Genomic DNA, 20,025 nt, shown 5'->3' with positions numbered 1-20,025 from the left:
GTCTAATTTTTGTATTTTAGTAGAGACGAGGTTTCACCATGTTGGGCAAGCTGGTCTTGAACTCCTGACCTCAGGTGATCCACCTGCCCCGGCCTCCCAAAATGCTAGGATTACAGCCATGAGCCACTGTGCCTGGCCTTTTTTTTTTTTTTTTTTTTTTTTTTGAGACCATCTCACTCTGTCACCCAGGCTGGAGTGCAGTGGCGTGATCTTGGCTCACTGCAACCTCTGCCTCCTGGATTCCAGCAATTGTCCTGCCTCAGCCTCCCCTGTAGCTGGGATTATAGGCATTCACCACCACGCCTGGCTAATTTTTGTGTTTTCAGTGAGACGGGGTTTCAACATGTTGGCCAGGCTGGTCTTGAACTCCCGACCTCAAGTGATCCATCCACCTGGGCTCCCAAAGTGCTGGGATTACAGGTATGAGCCACCACGCCTGGCCAATACTTTTGGTTTGCTCTTTAAGTGGCATTTTATTTTCCACTACTTTTTCTACTGCTAATCTGTGTGCGTTATTCTGGCAAACCTACTAAACTAATAATTTGCTGCCCTTGCTGAATGTTTCATGTAAATAATTTTATTAGCAACACACTTAAAATATATCCTCTTTACAATCTTTGAATTAAATTCCTTATTTCCTTTTTTGGTTCCTATCGTATTGCAAGTTTTCAAGAGAACGTGCCTATATCGTTTTCTTGTGATCATGTATGCTGCCTGTTTTTGGTAGAAAGTCTTTAAAATGCTAAAAAGTTTTCTTTTATTCATAGTTTTTGGAGTTTTTATTTTTATGAAATACATGTATTTATTAAAGTTTTTTTAACTTTTTTTTTTTACATCTGGTAAAAACATCCTTTTTTTTCTCTCTCTTTCAGTTCTAATGTGATAAATTACATGGATGCATTTTTCTGATACTGACCCATCCTTGTATTCTTGGGATCAACCCTACTTGATCATTCTGTAGTTTTCTTTTTTGCCTGAGACTTTTGAAAAATAGACTTTATTTTTTAGAAACAGTTTTAGGTTCTAAACAGAATTGAGCAGAAGGTATAGAGATATCCCATATACCTCTGTCCCTACATATGCACAGCCTCTCCTAATATCAAAATCCTGTATCAAAGTGGAACATTTGTTACAATCGATGAACCTACATTGACACATCATTATCACCAAAGTTCATCATTTACATTAGGGTTTATTCTTGGTGTTGTACATTCTATGGGTTTAGGCAAATGTATAATAACATGTATTCACTATTATAGTATCATACAGAGTGGTTTCACTGCCCTAAAAGTCCTCTGTGCTTCATGTATTCATCTCTCCCTTCCTCCACCCTTGGCAGCCACTGAATCCTTTATCTATAGTTCTGCCTTTTCCACAACATCATATATCTGGAATCATACAGTATGTAGCCTTTTTTTTTTTTTTGCTGGGAGACGGAGTCTCGCTCTGTCCCCCAGACTGGAGTGCAGTGGCGCGATCTCAGCTCACTGCAAACTCCGCCTCCCGGGTTCATGCCGTTTGTTCTCCCGCCTCCGCCTCCTGAGTAGCTGGGACTATAGGCGCCCGCCACCACGCCCAGTTAATTTTTTGTAAAGACGGGATTTCACCGTGTTAGCCAGGATGGTCTCGATCTCCTGATCTCGTGATCCGCCCATCTCAGCCTCCCAAAGTGCTGGGATTACAGGCGTGAGCCACCGCGCCCAGCCGGTATGTAGCCTCGTCAGATTGGCTTCTTTCACTTTGTTACATGCATTTAGGGGTACTCCAAATCTTTTCGTGGTTTGAGAACTCATTTGTTTTTACCACCAAGTAATATTTAATTATCTACAAGGACCACCATTTATTTATCTATTCACCTACTGAATAATATCTTGGTTTTTTTTTCCCCCAAGTTTGGCAATTGTAGACAAAACCGTGTAAACATTCATGTGCAGGTTTTTGTGTGGATATAAGTTTTGAGCTCATTTGGGTAAATACCAAAGAGTGTGATTGCTAGATCATATGGTAAGAGTGTGTTCAGTTTTGTAAGAAACTGCCAGTTTCTCCAAAGTGGCTCTTCCATTTTGCATGCCCATTAGCATTGAATGAGAGTTTTTGTTACTCCACATCCTTGCCAGCATTTTGTGTTCTCAGTGTTTTAGATTTTAGCCATTCTAGTAGGTGTATAGTGATACCTCATTGTTGCTTTAATTTGCAATTGTCTAATAACATATGATGTTGGTCATCATTTTACATGCTTATTTGCCATCTTCTTTGGTGAGGTGTCAATTGCATCTCTTGCTCATTTTTGATTGGTTGTCCCTTTTCTTATTGTTAAATTTTAAGTGTTCTTTGTATATTTTGGATAACAGTGCTTTATAAAGTACGTCTTTTGCAAGTATTTTCTGTAGTCTGTGTCTTCTCACTCTCTCGATAGTGTCTCTCACAGAGCAGACATTTTTAATTCTAATGCAGTTCAGCATACCAATTCTTTCTTTCATAGATCGTGTCCTTGGTCTTGTATCTAAAAAGTCATCGCCATACCCAATGTCATCTACATTTCCTCCTGTGTTATCTTCTGAAAGTTATATAGTTTTTCATTTTATAGTTAAGTCTATGATGCACTTTGAGTAAATTTATTATGAAGAGTTAAGGTCTATGATTCATTTATTTTTGCATATAAATGTCCAGTTGTTCCAGCACCATTTGCTGAAAAGACTGTCTTTGCTCCATTGTATTACCATTGTTCATTTGTAAAGATCACTTGAATATAATTATGTGGGCCTATTTCTTGATTATCTATTCTATATCGTTGATTTATTTGTCTATTGTTTCACCAATACAGTGGGTGAGAGGAGACATCCTTGGTTTGTTCCTTATCTTAGTGGAAAAACTTCCAGTTTCTCATCATTAAATATGATATTAACTGTAGGGTTTTTGCTGATTTTTTTTAATCAAGTAGATGAAATTCCCTTCTCTTCCTAGTTTGCCAAAAGTTTTTAATCATGAATGTATGTTGGCTTTTGTCAAATGCCTTTTCTGCATCTATTGATATGATCATCTGATTTTCTTCTTTAGCCTGTTATATAATGAATTGCATTATTTGATTTTTTCTTTTTTTTTAATTAAAAAAAAAAGTAGTGACAAGGTCTTGCTATGTTGCCCAGACTGGTCTCAAACTCCTGGGCTCACACGATCCTCCCACCTCGGCCCCCTAAGGTGCTGGGATTACAGGCATGAGCCACCATGCTCAGTCACATTAACTGATTTTTAAATATTGAACCAGCTTTGCATACCTGGAGTAAATCCCACTACACTGGTCACGGAGGATAATTTTTTTTCATATATTGTTGTATTTTATTTGCTAATATTTTGTTGAGGATTTTTGCATCTATGTTCATGTGAGATACTGGTCTGCCTTTTTTTTTTCTTGTAATATTTTTGGTTTTGGTATTTGGCCTAATAGAATGAGTTTGGAAGTGTTTTCTCTGGCTTTATCTCCTGGAAGAGATTGTAGATAATTAGCATGATTTCTTTTCCTTAAATATATGGTAGAATTCACCAGTGAACTCATCTGAGGCTAGTTCCTTCTGCTTTGGAAGGTTATTCATTATTGATTCTATTTCGTTAATAGGTATAGACCTATTCAAATTGTCTATTTCCTCTTGTGTTAGTTTTGGCAGATTGTGTCTTTTAATGAATTGGTCCATTTCATCTAGATTATCAGATTTGTGGGCACAGAGTTGTTCATAGTATTTGATTATCATCCTTTTGATATCCATGGGATCAGTGATGAGAGCCCCTTTTTATTTATGATATTGGTAATTTTCATCCTCTTTCTCTCTTTTTTTTAGTTAACCTGGCTAGAAATTTTATAAATTTTATTGATCTTTTTAAAGATTCAGCTTTTGGTTTCATTAATTTATCTCTTTATTCCAGTTTTGAATTTCATTTATTTCTGCTCTGATTATTATTATTATTACTACTACTTGCTTACTTTGGGGTTATTTGATCCATTATTTTTTTAGTTTCTTAAGGCAAAAGCTTAGATTCTTGATTTTACACCTCTCTTCCTTTCTAATGTATTCATTCAATGTTATAAATTTTCCTCTAAGCACTGATTTTGCTGCATTCCATAAATTTTGATGTTTTATTTTTATTTTCAATTAGTTCAAACTATTTCAAAATTTCTCTTGAGAAATTGGTCTCTTATTCTTTGACCAATGTTTTATTTAGAAGTGTGTTGTTTAATCTCTATTTTGGGATTTTCCAGTTATCTTTCTGTTACTGATTTCTAGTTTATTTCCCCTGTGGTCTGGGAGCAAACAGTGCATGATATCTATTTTTTAAAATTTGTTAAAGTGTATTTTATGGCCCAGAATATGGTCTATCTTGGTGAATGTTCCATATAAGCATGAGAAGAATGTGTATTATGCTGTTGTTAGATGAAGTTGGCTACAGATGTCAATTATGTTTAGTTGATTGAGGATGCTGTTGAGTTCAACTTTGTCTTTAATGATTTTCTGTCTGCAGTCTTTGTCCTGTCTGCAGGATCTGTCCATTTCTGACACAGTGGTCTTGAAGTCTGACTATGATAGTGGATTCATCTATTTCTCCTTGCAGTTCTGTCAGTTTTTGGCTCATGCATTTTGATTGTTGTTAAGTCCATACATGTTTTCTTTGAGAATAGACTCCTTTATCATTAAGTAATGCTGTGAGTTACCACTGATAACTTTCTCTGCTTCGAAGTCTGTTCTGTCTGAAATTAATACAGCTACTCCAGCTTTTTGGCTAATGTTAACATGGCATATCTTTCTCTATCTGTTTACATTTGCTCTGTATGTGTCTATTTTAAAATTTATTTATTTATTTTGAGACGGAGTCTCCTTCTGTCTCACAGGCTGGAGTGCAGTGGTGTGATCTCAGCTCACTGCAGCCTCCGCCCCCTGGGTTCAAGCGATTCTCCTGCCTCATCCTCCCAAGTAGCTGAGATGATAGGCGTGCACCACCATGCCTGGCTAATTTTTGTATTTTTAGGAGAGACAGAGTTTCACTATGTTGGCCAGGCTGGTCTTGAACTCCTGACCTCAAGTGATCCGCCTGCCTTAGCCTTCCAAAGTGTGAGATTACAGGCGTGAGCCACACTGCCAGTCTATATGTCTATATATTTAAAGTTGGTTTCTTATAGACAACTATAGTTGAGTCTTCTTTTTTATCCACTTTGTTTTGTAATTGCTGTTTTTAGTATAGTGATGTTCAAAATAACTTGATGGAGTTGGAGTAATGTGTACTATATGTGTTACTATTTTCTATTTGTTGCCTTTGTCATCTATCCCTTGTTTTGTCATTCTTTTTCTGCCATCTGTGGTTTTAATTGATCAGTTTATATGATTTCATTTTCTGCCCCTTTTTAGCATATCAGTTATATTTCTTTTAAAATGGTTTTTAGTGTTTGCTCTACTGTTTGCAATATACATTTACAACTAATTCAAGTACCCTTTCAAATAACAATATACTGCTTCATGAGTAGCAGAAATACCTTAAATAGCAAAATAATCCAAAGTCCTCCCTCTTATCCCTTGCTGGGATTCATTGCTATCATTCATTTCACTTATATATAAGCATGCATAAGCATTTGTAATACACAAACATATGTAATCAAATACATTGTTACTATTGTTGTTTTGAATAAACTGCTGTTAGGTCGATTAAGAATAAGAATAATTGGCCAAGCGCGGTGGCTCATGGCTGTAATCCCAGCACTTTGGGAGGCTGAGGCAGGTGAATCACCTGAAGTTGGGAGTTCGAGACCAGCCTGACCAACATGGAGAAACCCCGTCTCTACTAAAAATACAAAATTAGCTGGGCGTGGTGGCACATGCCTGTAATCCCAGTTACTAGAGAGGCTGAGGCAGGAGAATCACTTGAACCTGGAAGGCAGAGGTTGTGGTGAGCTGAGATCATACCATTGAACTCTAGCCTGGGCAACAAGAAGGAAACTCTGTCTCAAAAAAAAAAAAAAAAAAAAAAAAAACAAAGAGTAAGAATAATTGGCTGGGTGCAGTGGCTCACGCCTGTAATCCCAGCACTTGGGAAGCCGAGGCGGGTGGATCACAAGGTCAGGAGATCGAAACCATCCTGGCCAACATAGTGAAACCCTGTTTCTACTAAATATACAAAAATTAGCTGGGTGTGGTGGCACGTACCTGTAATCCCAGCTACTTGGGAGGCTGAGGCAGGAGAATTGCTTGAACCAGGGAGTTGGAAGTTGCAGTGAGCCAAGATCATGCCACTGCACTCCAGCATGGTGACAGAGCAAGACTCTGTCACGAGAAAAAAAAAAAGAGTAATTAAAGTTTGTATTTTACCTTCACTTATTTCTTCTTTGATGTTCTTCCTTTTTCTATATAGTTCCAAGTTTCTGACTTATCTCATTTTCCTTCTCTTTGACAAACTTCATTTCACATTTTTTGCTAGGCAGGTCTACTGGCAACAAATTTATTCAAACTTTATCTGGGAAGTCCTTATTTCTCCTTCACTTTTGAAGGATAATTTCACAGGGTATAGACTGCTAGGTTGGTGGGCTTTTTTTCTCTCAATACTTTAAATATTTTACTCTACTCTCTTCTTGCTTGCATGGTTTCTTTTTTTTTCTTTTCTTTTCTTTTTTGAGACGGAGTCTAACTTTGTTACCCAGGGGGGAGCGCAGTGGCGTGATTTGAGCTCACTGCAACCTCTGCCTCCCAGGTTCAAGCAATTCTCTTGCATCAGCCTCCCAAGTAGCTGGGATTACAGGCACACACCACCACACCAAGCTGATTTTTGTATTTTTAGTAGAGACAGGGTTTCACCATGTTGGCCTGGCTGGTCTTGAACTCCTGACCTCAGGTGATCCACCCACCTTGGCCTCCTAAAGTGCTGGGATTACACGTGTGAGCCACCACGCCCGGCCTGCATGTTTTCTTTGAAGAAGTTAGATGTAATTCTTATCTTTGGTCTTATATTGATAAGTTTTCTTTTTCCTGTGGCTTCCTTCAAGAGTTTTTTCTTTATCTTTGATTTTCTGCAGTTTGAATGATGTATGTAGGTATAGTATTTGTTGTGGGTGGAGGGTGCCATTTACCCTGTTTGGTGTTCTTTAAGGTTCCTGGGTCTGTGGTTTGGTGTCTGACATTAATTTGAGAAATTCTCATTCATTATTGTTTCAAGTATTTCTTTTATTCCTTTCTTTTTTTTTTTTTTTTTACCTTCTGGTATTTCCATCATGTGTATGTTACATCTTTTGTAGTTGTTCCACAGATTTTGTATATGCTGTTATTTTTTTTAGTCTTTGTTCTCTTTGCTTTTCAGTTTTAGTGGTTTCTATTGACATATCTTGAAGCTTAAAAACTCCTCTCCCAGATATGTCTCTTTTACAAATCACCCATCAAAGACATTCTTCATTTGTTACACTGTTTTTGATCTCTAGCATTTCTTTTTTGATTCTTTCTTAGAATTCTAATATCTCTGATTACCCTGCCCATCGGTTTTTGCAGGTTTTCTACTTTAACTGTTAGAGCCCTTAGCATATTAATCATAGTTGTTTTAAATTCCTGGTCTGATAATTCCAACATCCCTGCCATATCCAAGTATGGTTCTGATGCTTGCTGTGTCTCAACAAACTGCTGTTTTGTTGTTGTTTGTTTGTTTTTTGCCTTTTAGTATGCCTCATAATTTTTTGTTGAAAAGTGGATACGATTTACTGAGTAAAAGAATATGCAGTAAATGGGCTTTTAGTAATGTGGTAGAAAGGTGTTGGGGGAGAGGAAGCATTCTATAACCCTGTGATTACATCCCTTTTTGTGAGCCTGTGCTTCTGGACTGGGAACTTGCCAGTACTTATCAGTTTTCCTCCCTTAAGTGGGATAGGATGGCTACAGTGGGCTGGAGTTGGGTATTTTCCTTCTCCCACCTAGAAGAATAGAGGGGATTGGAGTTGGGTATTTCCTTTCCCTCCACATAGAAGGCCAGACTAGGATGGAATTAGATATGTTCCCCCCACCAGGTTGGTTAGGTTCTGATAAAACTCCAATAGTTTAGCCCTGTTAAAACCGTTTCCTTGGAGGGCAGGGCTTGTTAAGAACAGAATACTCTGGTGTATTTTTTTTTTTTTTTTTGAGGTGGAGTTTCACTCTGTCGCCCAGGCTGGAGTGCAGTAGAGTGATCTTGGTTCACTGCAACCTCCGCCTCCTGGGTTCAAGTGATTCTCCTGCCTTAGCCTCCCAAGTAGCTGGGATTACAGGCACGCACCACCACGCCTGGCTAATTTTATTTTTAGTAGAGACAGGGTTTTGCCATGTTGGCCAGGCTGGTCTCAAAACTCCTGACCTCAAGTGATCTGCCCGCCTTGGCCTCCCAAAGTGCTGGAATTGCAAGGCATGAGCCACTGCACCTGGCCAACTCTGATGTATTTTATAACGGCTCCTTTTTCCCTCCCACTGAGAGAAACATGGGAGATTTTTCTGATATTCACTGCGAGAACCTGATCAAGCTCCATTTATTTATTTATTTATTTATTTATTTATTTAATTTATTTTTGCTCCTGAGACAGTCTCGCTCTGTCACCCAGGCTGGAGTTCAATGGCACCATCTCAGCTCACTGCAACCTCTGCCTCCCGGGTTCAAGTGATTATCCTGCCTCAGCCTCCCAAGCAGCTGGGATCACAGGCATGCACTACCATGCTGGCTAATTTGCATTTCTAGTAGAGATGGGGTTTCACCATGTTGGCCAGGCTGGTTTCGAACTCCTGACCTCTAGTGATCCGCCTGCCTCAGCCTCCCAAAGTGTTGGGATTATAGGTGTGAGCCACCGCACCCAGCCCCTGGTCAAGCTCCTTATGCTAAAACTCACAAAACTGTGAGGACCTCCTATGACTGATCCCCAGTGGAGATTTTAACTCTCAGATTTGTCCGTTCTGAGCCTCCAGCAATTTGTGAGTTATAGTTCAGGTTTTCCTACCTCAGCACTGGTTCCCATGAAGTTTTCTGCTTGGGGATTTTTGCTATGGTAATTTGTGATTCTCTGTATCTACCTGTCTATCTCTTCAATTTTCAGGGCAGTGGCTTGCCATATAGCCTCACTTCTCTCATAGGTCAAAGAAGTATTGATTTTCCAGTTTGTTGAGTTTTTACTTGTTATTATGACAGAATGATGAACTCCAAAGTGCCTTAGATGCTAGACTGGAAACTGAAAGTATCACCACTAGGTTTTTTTTTTTTTTTTTGAGATGCTCTGTTGCCCAGGCTGGAGGGCAATCACGCGATCTCGGCTCACTGCAACTGCCACCTCCCAGATTCAAGTGATTCGCCTGTCTCAGCCTCCAGAATAGCTGGGATTACAGGCACATGCCACGACGCCCGGCTAATTTTTGTATTTTTAGTAGATACAGGGTTTCACCATGTCAGCCAGGCTGGTGTTGAACTCCTAACCGCAAGTGATCCACCCAACTCAGCCTCCCAAAGGGCTGGGATTACAGGTGTGAGCCACTGCGCGTGGCCTCCACTAATTTTTAATACATGTGTTGAATTCACATCTCTCATTCATCAGGTTATGTGTCAATGTTCATAAGTGATTTAAGCAATAACTTTCCTTGTGTTACCTTTATCTGGTTTTAATACCAAAGTTAAATTAGTCTTAGGAAATAGGTTAGACAGCTTTCTTTATTTTATATTTTCCATAGCTACTTGAAGTAACATTGAATTCAGAATTCAGTTGTAAAACAATTTGGGGCTGGGGCTTTTTTGGAGAGCATGTTGTATGTAAATGAGTTTTTTATTGTTTTTTTTTTCTTTTTTTTTTGAGACAGAGTCTTGCTTTGTCACCTAGGCTGGAGTTCAGTGGCATAATCTCGGCTCACTGCAACATCTGCCTCCTGGGCTCAAGCCATTTTCATGCCTCAGCCTCCCAAGTAACTGGAACTACAGGTATGCACCACCATGCCTAGCTAATTTTTGTATTTTTGTAGAGATAGGGTTTCACAATGTTGGCCAGGCTGGTCTGGAACTCCTGGCTTCAAGTGATCTGCCTGCCTTGGCCTCCCAAAGTGCTGGGATTATGGGCATTAGCCACTGCAACTGGGCTAAGTTTTTTATTCTTATTTCAACCTCTCTAATAGTTATTATTTAAAATTTAAAAAATATTTTTTGTGCCAATATTTTAGCTTTTACAATATTTAATGATAAGTTTATTTCACCTAGGTTTGAAAGTTTACTTTTACTAGGGGAAAATATTCTTCCCCTCTTGTTTTGCTTGGTATTTTATTTGCATCTTCTCTCTCTCTCTTTTATCCTTATATCTTGTTCCTCCGAATTTATTACTTAAGTTCTCTCTCTTTTTAATTTTTTAAATTTTAATTTCAATTAATTTTTTTTTTTTTTTTGAGATGGAATTTCACTCTTGTTGCCCAGGCTGGAGTGCAGTGGTGCAATCTCGGCTCACTGCAACCTCTGTCTCCTGGCTTCAAGTGATTCTCCTGCCTCAGCCTCCCAAGTAGCTGGGATTACAGGCCCCCACCACCATCCCCAGCTAATTTTTGTATTTTTAGTAGAGACAGGGTTTCACCAGGTTGGCCAAGCTGGTCTCGAACTCCTGACCTCAGGTGATCCACCCGCCTTGACCTCCCAAAGTGCTGGGATTACAGGTGTGAGCTGCCGTGCCCAGCCAGTTCTCTCTCATTTTTAAATGATAGTTTAGCTGGAGAAACATTTCTGGATTTAAAGTTCTTTCCTTTCTTCCATTTGAAGATATTATATTATTGTATTTTTATATGTATTTTATATTTAGACACTGACATATCTAGTGTCCTTTTGATTCTTGTTCCTTAGTAGGTGATTTGCTTTTTTCTCCCTAAATATTGTTATACTTTTTTCTTTGGCTTTAAGGTCCTCACACTTTATGATAAAATGAAAAAAAAAATTATGTTGGGTTTAGCACTCTGAGTTCTTTGCACTTGAGATCTTATGTCTTTCACTCTGTAATATTCTTGATCACTAGTCTTTAAATATTTGTTCCCCTCCATTTTTTCCCTCTACTCTGACTCCTTTTAGATGGTTGATATAACATCTATTTCTGCTCTTTCAGTGTTTTAATTTTTCTAATCTTTCAATTGCTTTACGCATTCTTTTACACCTTCTGGAAGAATTTCACCCCTACTCTTCATCTCGCTAATTTAATCTTCAGATCAGTCCTCTCTGCTATTCATCCCATCGCCTGAGTTAGTTTTTTCAATAACTAAACTTTTTTTACATTCTCTTAAATATGTTGGAGTTTGTATGCTGGAAAAGATAGATGTAATTGACCACTCAGACAAAAGTAGAATACTATTCTAGCAAAATGTTCAAACCACATTAAGCCCTAATATGAAAAGATGTTTGAAGAATGCAATGCAACTGAAGTTTAAGAGATGGAAACAACTAAATGTGTTTGTTTTCTAAATAGACAAAGTATATTAGAAACTTCAAAGGTTAAAAAAAAACACTTTTGCTAGATACTATTATTTGTTGCTGTACAATACTGAAATCATTTCCTTTAATGGCCCTTTGAGGTTATTCTAATAAAATGTGCTTTTTATTTTTTTCTTTTCTTTTTTTTTTTTGAGACAGAATCTCACTCTGTCACCCAAGCTGGAGTGAAGTGGCATGGTCTCAGCTCACTGCAACCTCCACTTCCCAGTTTTAAGCAATTCCTGTGCCTCAGCCTCCCGAGTAGCTGGGATTACAGGTGTGCACCATCACACCCAGCTAATTTTTCTTTTTTCTTTTTTTTTTTTTTTTAAGTAGAGACAGGGGTTTTGCCATGTTGGCCAGGCTGGTCTTAAATTCCTGGCTTCAAGTGATCTCCCTGTCTCGGCCTCCCAAAGTGCCACGGGCATGAGCCACCATGCTTGGCCTAAAACATGCTATATTTAAGAGTGAATAAGCGATCTGTTTAATATCACATAAAAAAAACCCTAAACATTCCATACTGTCTCTGTTTGGGTTTTCTTCGTAACTACCTGTTTCTGATTCTCTCTTATCTTTCTAAGGATGCTTTTCACATTTATTCTAATCTTTTATACTATCTGTTGCATTAGTTCTGTTTCCTATGATACTGGTTTGTTGCCTGTCATTCCCAGGGCTTGTGGTCTTCACATTTGTCTTGAGTTTTTCTTTTGGGATCGTGTTTTATTTTCTTTGATTGGTCAACAAGCTTGGATTTTCTTTTTTTATGGGGAGAGGAGTCAAAGTACAGCTGTAGCTCATGATCCTCCATGTATGTTTAGGGTAGGGAGGAGAGGTTTTTCAGCTTGGAAAGCTCCAGGCCAGAGACCCTGCAGTGATACAACCTGAGCTCTTTGTTCCCAGGCACACCTTAGGCATACGTGTACCTCCAGAATCAAACTAGTATCTCTGTGGTAGGCACTGCTTTTCATGAGGGAATTGGGCTATTATTCTCGTTTGAAACTGTCAGGCCTGTGGGATGGGTGGCAGGAAAAAATTGCCGAAGGGTCAGCCAGCTCACAGGCACTCTTTGCTCCCAGCTCTCCTCCCCAGTGAAGTTCCAGGGCTTCCTTGACAGTGACTCTGCCATGCTCTCCAGAATTTCCTACCCCATCATAGAGATGCCTGGGCAGCGATCACAACAGGGTAACAAGGTAAAAAAATCAAGAGGACAAGTAGAAAGCTCCCTTGGCCCTCCCTGCTTCATCACTACTCCCCACTAGGGGGAACTCAGCTATCCATGTCCTATCTCTCTGCAGCAGCTTCAGGGCCAGGTTTAGTGGTAGAGGCTGTAGACAGTGTACTGGCTATCTTGTCAGGAACTGGAATTCCCAGCAATGGTTTGCTTCCTTGTCTTCACTTGCCTTGGTATTTGATATCCTAGTTATGTTATGGGCTTTTTGTTTTGTTTCATTTTTTGAGAATAAAATTTACTCATTCAGCAAGTATTTATTGAACACTATGGTTTGTAAGATCCTTTGCCGAGTATTAAGGTAAAAAAGCCAAAAAGCCTTTCTAACCACTGCTTTCTCTGGAATTAGCTAAGCAAATCAACTTGGCATTGTCTAGGGTTCTTCAGTCTCTGAGTCACCACATTTGCCAGGAACCAACCTGGAATTTCCTCTCTCATGATGTTTGCTGGGGCATGTTCTTTCCTTCAAAAGTCTGCTAACAACTCACCTTCTGCCTGTCACCTTTCCTTTAGCCTCAATCGTTCTTCCCATCTCCATTTTCACTGAGAGCTTCTGTATGAAGTTATAATGTTCAGAAGGCATTTGGAAAAAGTGCTCACCCAAGGCTGGTCTGGTTTTCCATGTAGCTCTGCCACTATTAGATGTATGATCTTGGTTGTTACTTCACCTCCTAGGGCCCCAGTCTCTGCCATCTCTATGAGCCTGTGTTTATGACTGTACTGGCTTCTAACTCTTCCTGTAGTTTCAAGAGGTCTTGAGTGGAAGGGCTAGGTCTTTGAAATATTTAATACATTTTACTCGTTGACTGGTAGGTTTAGCACACGTTCCTTTTTTTTTTTTTTTTCTTTTTGAGACAGGGTCTCTCACTCTATTGCCCAGGCTGGAGTACAGTGGCATGATCTTGGCTCACAGCAACCTCTGCCTCCCGGATTCAAGCAATTCTCCTGCCTCAGTCTCCCGAGTAGCTGGGACTACAGGCACATACTACCACACCTAGCTAGTTTTGTATTTTTTGGTAAAGACGGGATTTCACTGTATTGGCCAGGCTGGTTTTGAACTCCTGGCCTCAAGTGATCTACCTGCCTTGGCCTCCCAAAGTCCTGGGATTATAGGCGTGAGCCACTGCACCTGGCCTTGGCTTTTTTTTTTTTTTTTCTTCAAATAATGTCTTGCTCTGTTGCCCAGGCTGAAGTACAGTGACACAATCATGGCTCATGGCAGCCTCCAACTCCTGGGCCCAAGCGTTCCTCCTGCCTCAGCCTCCCAAGTAGCTCAGAAAATAGTCATGTGCCACCATGCCTGGCTAGCATGTAACTTTTATCATAAGCTAACAAAATCACTCTTGTGCCTCTTGATATACAATGCTGTGGCAGGTGCTTTTTACAGCAGATTTGTCTCTGATCTCTCAAAATCAGCATAAATCAGCCTAAATAATGTTGGGGCATTATTTTATCCTTTTCTTGAAGGAAAGATACATATGTAAATGGTATGAATGTATACTGAAAGGGGAGAAGGCACAGAGTCATGTTCTACCCCTACAGATCATTCAGGGTATGTGTGAGACAAAGTCCTCAAAGACAGGACCATGCAGTTCTCCAGGTCCTTCTGGGACACAGAACTACTTGTATTGAATGGCTCGGGTGTGATCTTAGGAGAGGCAAGAGGCCCTTGAGATTCCAGCATTTCTAAGACCCTCTTAACTACAGCTCGGCTCTGAAGAATTGCCTCATGTCCTTCTTTCCCTCCCAACATGATCTCTGCATCAACCCCATTCTTATCATTCTGTGATCAATGGTCCTCTGTCCACTCTCAGAGGATGAAGTGTTCCTCTTCCTCTTTTGGTCACTGGCTCCTCATCATCTCCCATCTCCGCAGGGACTTTATTATACCCCCTCTCCTTTGTCTTCAACTTCTTCCTTATCCCTGGTTCTTCTTTTCAAGTCCTATGCCTGCTCAGCTCTCACTTTAAAACAAACCCTCATGCCTGCACACCTGCTCTCCCTCACCTGACTAGCACCACTTTGTCTCTCCATACTTGCTACGCATGTCACCAGCTCTCCTGGCCTCTCTACAAGCTCATGCTTTGTCTGTTCTCTGTTCCTAGAGCCCCAATGCATACCTCTAACCTCATGCTTATTCTACTGTACTGCACTTTACTTGCTTATATGTCTGACTCTCCCCCTTGACTAAATATAAGTTGAGGACCTCAACTGTATCTTTTACCTATGCTGGATTCCAACTGCCTTATATAGTGTATGCTCAAAAATGACTGTTGAATGAATAAAGTAGAAATGAACTCTAACATGATGAATGTGGCATTTGAGAGGTTGTCACCAAATCTAACTAAGGAACCTGGAATGGGACCACAGAATTCATGAGGTTTAAAACCTCAAGACCCATCTGCAGTGAGGTTTGAAGGAGTAAGTTATTCTGATATATTTCATTTCAAAAACAGCAGAATAGAACCACAGAATTCACTTTAAAAATTACATACGCAGTACTTAGCCACTGAAGAACAAATTTTTAAATATAAAAAGCAAAAGGGAATAAAAATAACTTGTAATTCCAGATGTAGAGATGATCTCTGTTAACATTTCCATCTATATTCAACGAGACATTTTTTTTTAAATTTTACCCTTCAAAAAGTACATGCTGATGTAAATGTTTATTTATTTATTTACTTTTGAGATAGAGTCTCACTTTGTCACCCAGGCTGGAGTGCAGTGGCGCGATCACATTTCACTGCAATCTCAACCTCCTAGCCTCAAGAGATCCTTCCACCTTATCCTCCCAAGTAGTGCAACCACTGGCGTGAGCCACCACAGCTGGCTCTTCTTCTTCTTTTTATTTTTTGTATCTTTTTCCTTATGTTGGCCAGGCTGGTCTCAAACTTCTGGGCTCAAGCAATCCTCCCACCTTGCCCTCCCAAAGTGCTGGGATTAGAGGTATGAGTCACTGCACTGGGTGTGAATATATATTTAAAATGGCATCATCTCATATACACTTTTAAAATCTTACTTTTTCACTCCTAATGTGTATCTGTCCATGTCAATAGAAAACATAGCTGCAACATCCCTTTAATGTTGGTGTAGCATTAAGGCAGGTGAGGGTCATGATGAGTTTAACTAGTCCATTCTTAACTATTATACACTTAGGTTGTTTATGGTGTTTCACTATTTCAAACAATTTTTCAGCAAACATCTTTGTGCTTACATTTTTAAGCACTTACCCTATGATATGCTGAGTATACATTTCTAAGGCTAAAATGTCCTGGTCAAAAAATACAAGTTTACATTTAAAGTTTGTTATGTATTGCCAAGTTGCTCCCCAGTAAGTTGTACCAATTTACACACTCACTAGCATGTACAAGAGTATCATCTTCCCCACACCCTCACCAACATGGATATGTTCATTCTACCTACTCTTTCTCAGTCTGATTTGGTTTTTCAGGTTTTCTCAAAATTTGTATCTCATTGATTGCTAGTTAGGCTAAACATATTTTTATATCTTTGTTGCTCCCTTTTATACTTCTTTTTGAGTTACCTGTTCATATCCCCTAGTTTTATACTTGAAAAAGTTATATAAATATACACTTAAATGTATAGATATATAGAAATCAACCCTCTCTCTGCTAAAAATGTGACATACAGTTTTCTTAAATTGCTATTTGTATTTTAAAACTTTATTTATGGTGTCTTTTAAAAAATATATTTTACTATGCATAAAGTTGAAGTGTTTTTTTCTATAGTTAATATTTTTTTTTCCTTCAAGCTTCCTGCCTTAGGTGTCTTCCTCACATGAGACAGAGATTACCAGTTGCCTACAAACACCTTCTCCTCATCTTTTTAGCATGGGAACATTGCTGCCTTAATATATTTTTGAGCCTCCTTTGCAGCTGGGTGTGACCAGGTGACCAGTGGGCTGATGAATCCAAGTGTTGTTGTGAGCCCTGGGGTAAAGCTCCTTAAAAGTAAGGGCTGAACCCTTCTTTTCCTTTTCTGCTGTCTAGAAGGAAATAGCTAGAGCCTTGGCAGCCATCTTGGACCATTTCCATCATGAGGATGAAAGCCAAACTTGGCAGAGGGAACAGAAAGAAGGAGCCTAGAGTCCTGATGGCATCATGAGGCTGTCACACCAGCCCTAGGCTGTCTATCTTTGGACTTCTCTTTCTTTGAGAGGATAAATAAGTTCCTATAGTCAGGCCTTTGGTAAGAACAACCCTAATCCCAAGAGAAATTCCTAACTCATACACCAACCCAAGGTTATATGTATATAATATACATATACTGTTTACATGTATATATACGTTAATACTTATCTGTATTTTTGTCTAAGTATTGTATCTAATACTTTATTTCTATGTGTACAGATGTATGACTGAAAAGATATATAACCAAGATTTAACAGTGTATGTTAAATAATAGCATTTTGGTAGACTTCTTCAAAATGAAGATTGCTAAACCCACTGGTAGATAAAATTATTAAACTGAATTTTAGGATAGGATCAAATTACAGAGTTTTACTCTATTAGGCATTTTTTGAAGTTAGGCCAATGAACTTGACATGGAATTCTTTTATAATATAGATCTTGAGAAATAGGATTAATATCAATTTCCTTGCCTAATTGTGAGCTTTTATCCTAAGAAGTTAATTTTCAGAGGATATGACTATAAAATGTGAGACTCTACATCTAGTCGGGAATTTTCTGATAAAGGTAATTGGATACGTGTCTAAACTTGTGCAATAAAGGGCTGTGGTAAAACAAAATTTTACTATAGTTTCATTAGAGTCAGAATTTCAATATTATTGGTTGTATTTATTTATCTGTTTTTGATGAAAGGGGTCTCACTGTGAGGCTCAGACTGGTGTGGAACTCCTGGGCTTAAGCAATCCTCCCACCTCATACTCCTAAGGAGCTGGGACCATAGGTATACACCACCATCCCCACCTTTAGTTTTAAAATAGGTTTTGACTGTAGGTGTAAAATGTTTTCTTAAACTTAACACATATTACTCCTACTTCTATAAAAGCTAGTTAGATATTGGTGTTCAATTTAATGTAACTAGTATTTCCTTAACTACAACATATTAAATACCTGCTATGTATTAATATTTAGTTTCAAAATGACCTATGAGACAGGCAATATAATTCCTATTTTAGAGAGGAGGACATTGAAGCTCAGAGGTGTTCATTCACTTGTCCGAGGTTACTCATAGGCTGACTGGAAAAAAAAAAAAGCTTCTGAAAGCTGTTGACTCCAAAGCCTGAACTCCTGGCTACTCATTTTAGACCCTGGGTTAGGCCTGCAGGAGATAAGAGATGAGTAAGACACAGTTTTCCACAGGCAATGTTAAAGAAAAATTAGAACTTACCTGCCTCACACAGGTTCATTATGTTAAAACGAGTGGGCAGAGAACTGCCTTTTGAATTTGCTGCAGACACAGCCACAGCCCAATTTCCGGTTCTAGAAATGACTGTGGTCCAGGAGGTGTGTCCTGTGATGTTCTGTGTCATAACTTTCCCTCCTGTCAGCTCCTGCAAGGTCACCTGATAGTGGAGAATTTTTCCTCTTGCCTCTGAGACACTCAGATTCTGCAACAAGACACATTCATTCACTATTTACTCCCAGACAAGATCACTGAGGCTCTGTGCCTGGACCTCATGGATACAGAGGTACCAGGCAGCTATAGCTGAGTGGCCTTTTTATTCATATCATCTCATGTTCCCCGCTATACACTTTTATGCAACACCTACCTTCCCCTCCCTGCCATTTAGTAAATAAAAAATCAGTTAATGTTTTTAAAAGATAATTCTTAAGAACACATTGATTTTCTTTTTTGCTGTAAAATGAAACTTACTAATAGTAGACAACTTGGTCACATCCAATAGAACAAGTGTAGACTCTCAACTCAGAAGATCTGGATTTGAATTCCAGCTCTACTGTTTACACAGCCCAAGGGCAAGGCACTCAGCCTCCCTGAGTCTCCATTTCTAAATCTGTAAATCTCACACACACATAACCTTTTCTACAGGAAGTGCACTGCTGCTCAAGACATCAAACAGAAGATTTTCAAGAGCTAAACTAGTAAAATCTTCATTTAGTGAATTGAATTAGCCATCTGTGCTAGGAAACTAAGACACTGTTCATAAACGTGTGACTAACAACATTTGGAACTGCAAAAATTCCAATTGAGATCATTTGGGAGCAATCCCAGAAAGTAAGCAGAGAACTAATTATTTGTATTATAACCCTGTTTTGACAAGGACCATGGGAAACAGAAGCATAGAATACGGAGAGTTGTCAAGTCTAGCACTGGTGGTGCCCATCCATGCCTAATACAAGTAGAGGAAGGCTTGCTCCCCAGATTCAAGTGCTACAGTTTTCTTTGCAAGGCTGTCCCTTCCATGGGTGGGGGGCCTCCAGCTGCCTTTGCTGAAAGACACACCGTAGTCAGCAAATGCCCCTTGCTTGGGTTCCTGCTCACCAAGCACTCTTCTGATAATTTGGTTTCCTTTGTCATTTATCTGTCAGGAAAGGCTGGGCTAACACGAACATCTGGTTCACTTATAATTTGTATTTTTCACTTTAAGTGAATAAATTGGCCTTCTGATTATAATTTGGCTTCTGAAACAATTAGCATACTGGGAGAGAATGTTCCAACCTGCTGACTCAAGCCTTCTGGTTGGCCCCACAGCTGCATTTCTTGCTGAAATTAGTCCATGAGCATCTAGTTTTTATATTTCCATTTCTGGAAGCTTGGTTAATGCAGGTCCATTCTGGTGACCCTTCTGGATCCAAAAGGTCCAAAACTAGATCTTAAACCATGGTCAGTGTACCAGGTGGATGTCATGTTGCTGTGGGCCCTTTTGTGTGGACATTCTGCTTTCCCTAAAATCAGCATTTCAAACATCTATCGCTGCTGATCTCATAGGTCTGTTGTATGGATTAGAATAAGCAAATGCTTTTTAGAGTAGGATGTTCTAAACTATTATTATTAAATATGCCCTTTGTCAGAGGAGAAAAACAATAAATTAAAGCAGATACTGGCAAGGGAAGACCATCCCCTCAGCTATCTCTCACTCCATCCTTCCCTATCTGTCTCTTCTGCAAGGCCAGAGATAGGACTATTACCTCCATTCACACCCCAAGTTTTCCAACCCTAAGGTACTTCCCAAGAGTTAACTGAGCTCACAGAACTCTTCTTTTTGGTCAGGGACCCAAGAGGCTTCAGTCCCATGCTAACATTGCAAACCAGTCTTATTATCTCCCTCTCACTGTTCTTCATAGACATCCCAGAAATCTCAATTAATATAATAGTAAAGTGCTGAAGGAAGG

At 39.3% G+C, this 20,025-nt stretch overlaps 1 protein-coding gene across 10 annotated transcripts in view; it reads right to left on the bottom strand.

The window, feature by feature from the left end:
- Window positions 1-20,025, bottom strand: part of IL12RB2 (interleukin 12 receptor subunit beta 2) — a 92,908-nt gene that overhangs the window by 31,595 nt on the left and 41,288 nt on the right. For all 10 annotated transcript variants that reach the window (XR_004440612.1, XR_004440613.1, XM_033225244.1 and 7 more), the window contains exon 9: window positions 18,062-18,281. Coding sequence is in view for 8 of the 10 variants with exons in the window: in XM_033225244.1 (XP_033081135.1) it covers window positions 18,062-18,281 (220 nt within the window). In the remaining 2 variants the exon portion in view is untranslated. The remainder of the gene's footprint in view (window positions 1-18,061; window positions 18,282-20,025) is intronic.

This window comes from Trachypithecus francoisi, unplaced genomic scaffold (assembly GCF_009764315.1).
Source record: "Trachypithecus francoisi isolate TF-2019V2 unplaced genomic scaffold, Tfra_2.0 Lachesis_group12, whole genome shotgun sequence".
Classification (NCBI taxonomy): Eukaryota; Metazoa; Chordata; class Mammalia; order Primates; family Cercopithecidae; genus Trachypithecus; species Trachypithecus francoisi.
The sequence above is the reverse complement of the archived record's forward strand: the minus strand, read 5'-3'. Positions and strand labels throughout refer to the sequence as shown.